We start from the raw sequence: 5,680 nt of genomic DNA on the forward strand, positions 1-5,680 counted from the left end.
AAATCTGAACTGACAGAAGAACTGAGAGGCTCTGTACATGGTTGGAAAATAATGCCTGAGGAAACTTACCCTTTATAGAAATAAGAGGTTAACTTTAATTAACACAAGCCTTAATTTAACTTGGTCTTGAACACTCAACAAAAGAGTATAACCAAGAGACATATAAAAACAATACCATAATAATAAGCTACATAAAAAATAATAATAATAAGCTACATATAAAAAGAAGATCCACTAGCTGACCCCTTCTGACAAGGTATCAGGGACACTAGTACCTGACCACTCTTACACATCATTAAGAAAAAAACTACAATCTATAAAGGCAAAACAAAAATCTTTAAAGTCTTTACCTAGAATTTTCCTTCAAAAATACCAAACTTCCATCTTCTTTTTTTTCCTGGGTACAGTGGGCTTTATTGATGGTGTGCAATGACAGTGAGCCAGGGCTCCCAAGGCCCCTCTCCTTCTAGGGGACCTGGAATGGAAGCTGCAAGGGGGAGATTCTCAGTGTTGAGACTGAGTAGGGCAGTGACTTCTACAGCATGACCTCTCTGTTCCTCTGATCTCACTGGGCTGTGGGGGGAGCACTTCCTCCTTGGAGGCCATGTGGACCGTGAGGTCCACCACCCTGTTGCTGTAGCCAAATTCATTGTCATACCAGGAAATGAGCTTGACGAAGTGGTCATTCAGGGTGATGCCAGTCCCAGCATCAAAGGTGGAAAAGTGGGTGCCACTGTTGAAATCATAAGACACAACCTGGTCCTCGGTGTAGCCCAGGATGCCTTTGAAGGGACCATCTGATGGCTGCTTCACCTTCTTCTTGATGTCATTGCATTTAGCTGCTTTCTCCAGGTGGCAGGTTAGATCCACCACTGACATGTTGAGAGTGGGCACTTGGAAGACCATACCTGTGAGCTTCCCATTCAGCTCCAGGATGACCTTGCCCACAGCCTTGGCAGCACCAGTGGATGCAGGGATAATGTTCTGGGCAGCTCCATGGCTGTTACACCACAGCTTCCCAGAGGAGATATCCACAGTCTTCTTGGTGGCAGTGATGGTGTGGACTGTGGTCATGAGTCCCTCCACAATGCCGAAGTTGTCATGGATGACTTTGGCCAGCAAGGCTAAGCAGTTGGTGGTACAGGAAGCATTGCTGACAATCTTGAGCAAGTTGTCTTACTTCTTGTGATTCACACCCATCAAACATGGGGGCATCGTGGAAGGATCAGAGATAATGACACTTTTGGCACCACCCTTCAGGTCAGCCCCGGCCTTCTCCATGGTGGTGAAGACACAAGTTGACTCCATCACATACTCAGTGCAAGCATCACCCCACTTGATGTTGGTGGGATCTCACTCTTGGAAGATAGTGATGTCCTTTCCATTGATGACAAGCTTCCCATTCTCAGCTTTGACAGTGTCATGTAACTTGCTGTGGGTGAAATCATACTGGAACATGTAGACTATGTAGCTGAGGTCTGTGACGGGGTCACTGATGGCCACAACATCCACCTTGCCATAGTTAATAGCAGCCCTGGTGACTAGGCATCCAATACGGCCAATTCTGTTCACTCCAACCTTCACCTGGATCGCTGCTGTCTTCACAGAAAGAACCCAAACTTCCATCTTCTTTCAGCTAAAAGTAGAGAGACTTATGACAAAATATCAGACTCCATCAGTAGAAGGGTCTAAGAACCAGTGGGTCACAGTCTCTATTCTGGTTCCATAAGCACAATTTCTAGACTTGGCTCTTTCTTTCTTTCCTTTTTTTTTTTTAAATTTATGTATTTGATACAGAGTCTCACTGTACAGTTTGGCCTCGTAGTGATCCTCCTGTTTTCAGCCCCCCAGTGCTGGGAATACAGGTGTAGGCCACCATGCCTGGACTCAGTAGGGGGCTCAGGGGCAGGCTTGGTGGCGGGCTCAGCGTGTCCATGGGCAGGGCCAGCACTGCATGTAGTACCAGGCATCGAACCCCAGTCCCTGAGCTTGCCTAAGCAGGCGCTCAGTCTGCTAAGCTATGTAGCCAGCCCTTTAGACTTGGTTCTTTCCCCAACCTACTGTTCCATTCTGCTGTGCATACCTTGATTTTTAAATGTTTCAATCTCTTAAAAATTTTGTTTAGGGCCGGCCAGATAGCTCAGTGGACTAAGTGCCTGCTTAGGCAAGTGCAGGGGCCAGGGTTTGATCCCTGGCACCACTTGTTGTGCTGGCCTTGCCCCTGGGTGTGCTGAGCTGGCCACTGAACCCACCACCATGTCAGGCTATGGTGGGGCATGCCTATAATCTCAGCCCTGAGGAGGCTGAAAACAGGAGCACTATGAGTTAGAGCTGCATAGTGAGACCCTGCACAAAAAGGAAAAATAATTGTTTATTCTTGCCTAGACGTTGTCAAACTCCAAGTGGTTGTGCAAATGGAACCAATGATAAATGTGCTAGATTCCTTCTACTGGTATCTACCAGATCAACCTCATAAAGAGAATTCTGCTAAACCACAATATAATTTCTATCTGAGGCCAATTAGATTAGCTCTCTGGAGAAGGTCCCTGATTGCAGTTCCCCTTACATAGACCTTTCTCAGCTCAAAGCACACTGAAACTATGTCCCTTCTCCCCTAACTGCTGTTAGGGGTAGCTTTTCAGAGGGGAAAAATATTATAGACAGCTAAGTTAGTTATAAATATTATAGGCAATTAGACAGGCCTGGATCCTCTACACATAAGACAATTAAAGGTCATGCTTTAAGAAAAAAAAGGGCCAGCCAAATAGCTCAGTGGATTAAAGGGCCTGCAAGCAGGCACAGGGGCAGGGAGGTCATGCCAGCCCCACCCCCAGGGCACGCTGAGACAGCAATTAAGACTGGGAGTGGTGGCACACACCTGTAATCCCATGCCTGTAATCCTAGCACTTGGGAGGCTGTAAACAGGAGAATCACCACGAGTCTGATCTAGTAGTGAGACCCTGAACACCCTGTAGACCTTTCTCTAAAATACCAAAAAAAAAAGCACATCTATATTTCAAGACTCAATTGAATAAATACAAAGGGAGAGTATGGTTGCCCCCACAAATAAAATTATACCATGGCACTTCAAATTTAAAAATTACCTACAAAAAATAAATACACTCTATCAGAATTTTATTGGCAAAAAGACAAATCAACTAATCTGTCTAAGGCTCAAACCCTATAAAAGGACATCCAAACAAGAAAGTAGGATGGCCCAATGCAGCTAACAACATGGGAATGAGGTTGTATTTGTGTACAATGAAATACCACAGCCACTGAAAACCACATAAGTGGTAAAACTCATGACATAGGGACAACTGAAGAAGACAATGCAAGAGGCTCACACTTTGGTGATGTGACAGATTTGCCAAGAAACCACTCAGAACATGTGGCTATGATGACCAGCATAACCTGCCTGTACCATACATACAACACCTGTGAGGATTAGAGTCCTGGATTTATGTACCAGATCTACCTTTACTTTAGACTAATTACTTGGGCAGATTCTTCTGAGATTTAGCATGAACCACGTATTTGGCTCTAAGTTAGATATTTTTCCAAGTCTGGTCATCCCTATTGACGTGCCAGACAAGGTGATTATTAATTATGCCTCTCATTTTATATATCCACTCCTGTGGGTCCAATGTAGGGCTTTACAATACAGTTATTGTCTTCCAGCCTATGTACATTTTTGGGTGGTACATGATAAGAAATAACTCAACTTTTTGGGTTTGGGCTAAATTAATATATACATAGCATGGACTATTTCTTCTGCCCCCAATAAATCTCCATGTATAACACACACTTATTGGACTCATTATTAAAGATTTTCCACACCATAGATCATTTTTAAAGTTAAAAAGAGTAAATAATGTTCATGGGTCCACTGAGTTAATTTATTTGGGTCCCAAAGTAAAAATTGAAGAACAGTTAATAATTCAAAATATCATGCTATATCCTGGAATCAAATTAATGCTTTAACTAAATTCTTCCATAGAGACAAACTCTCTGATGTTCTTGATCAGTTTCATCTGGGGTAATATCTCAAGGCCCATTTTTTGTTTTATGTAAGTGTGCTTGCAATAATTGTTTATGTCTTCTGATTTTATTATTAGTCTGACACAGAGGAACTCACACCCACTGACATCTAGATCTTACTCTGTAGTCAGAGCTTACTCTACCTCAATTTCTGTAATCAAGTAAATATAAAGGGGAAGTTGTTACTGTTCCTGATACTCTGAAACTCTGGGCAACACAGTTATTGCTTTTGCAAGTTGACCTTATCCTGCTACCAGTCATATGGTCAGTAGCTTTATTAGTCTGTGAAGAACAAATGAATGAATTTGGTCCCAGACAGAATGATCAGTAATATATCATACTCATAGGAAAGTTTGATAGTAGTCAAAGAGAGAAGTTAACTTCTTAGGGGTTTTTTGTGACTGCATATCTTAAGCATAAAGTCCCTAACTGTCCATGGTAGACAGAAAAATAGCTCAAGTTGTTCACATTCAAAATCATAGAACTTTTGAATGTCATGTTACAAGCAAAAGGGACTCTGCAGATGTTAGGACCTTGAGATGTGGAAATTTTCTTGGATTATCTGAATAGGCCCAACATTATCACAAAGAATCTCTATAAAAGAAAGAAACAGACACTGCGCCAGGCCCAGGTCCACAAGAGCAAAGACGCAGCCCTTGCCCTTGCCCAGTGTTTGCTGTGGGTAACAGAGGAATGATGGCACTTGGAATCCACTGGCTTTGCGGGTAGTCCTCATCCTAGAACAAACGATGGCTTTCTCCAGAGGTGGGAGGGAAGCTAGAATCCACAGTGGCTTGGGGAGAGGTGCAGACTGCTCCGCCCGAAGCATTTCCATGGGAAAGCGGAAGCACAGGGCTCAGCACCCACAGCAGCGGCATTGGAGGAGCAGGGATTGTGGTGCCACTCGCTGCTCAGCGCACCGCTGGACTAGATCATTCTAGCTTTGTGGTGCTGCTGCTTCTGATTTGCGTGTGGAGCATCCTATATCTTCACTATCCTCAGTTTCCAGATAACAAAGGAAACCCACTCCTCATTTACAATACCTCTTCCCTTCCTTCCTGCTTCTCTCTTTCTTTCATGCAGGTTTCGATTCTCAAGTAGTGTTACTTCTCATAAATAAAGTGTGTTTTTTTTTGTTGTTGTTGTTAAAAAAAAAAAAGGAAAGAAGCAAGCAAAGAATGAGAGGGAAAATAACAATAGAATTAGAGTTTTCAAAGATGTGGCTGCGGAGCAAAGAATATGGCAACTTCTAGAAGCTGAAAAAAGCAAGGAATGAATTCTCCCCTAAATCTTCCAGAAGGTACATAGCCTTTGATTTTAGTCTTTTTAAGATCCATTTTAAGTTTCTGAATTTCAGCACCATAACCTAATAAATCTTCACCGTTTCAAGCCTCTACCTTCACTGTAACCACAGAAACTAATATATTGCCTTAGTTATGGGCTATTTTTTGAAGCATATTCAGAATAGTTTTAGGAGAATAATATATCCTTACCAAGCAAAGAGACATCTTACTTCCTGTTGTATAAAATTTTGGTCTCCCTTTAGTCTGCTCTGCTACAGTGTACCCACTAAATGTGTCACCTGGTCCTCTTCACATCACTCTATGGTGTCAAGAAAATACTGCATAAGAAAATGCTG

General features: G+C 42.8%; 1 protein-coding gene across 1 annotated transcript in view; it reads right to left on the reverse strand.

Moving 5' to 3' along the window:
- Positions 1-504: 504 nt before the first annotated feature.
- Positions 505-5,680, reverse strand: part of LOC101567666 (glyceraldehyde-3-phosphate dehydrogenase-like) — a 26,492-nt gene continuing 21,316 nt past the window's right edge. Inside the window, exon 4 of the mRNA XM_023699174.1 lies at positions 505-1,109. Coding sequence (XP_023554942.1) covers positions 505-1,109 — 605 coding nt within the window. The remainder of the gene's footprint in view (positions 1,110-5,680) is intronic.

This window comes from Octodon degus, unplaced genomic scaffold (genome assembly GCF_000260255.1).
Source record: "Octodon degus isolate 3935 unplaced genomic scaffold, OctDeg1.0 scaffold00111, whole genome shotgun sequence".
Lineage (NCBI taxonomy): Eukaryota > Metazoa > Chordata > Mammalia > Rodentia > Octodontidae > Octodon > Octodon degus.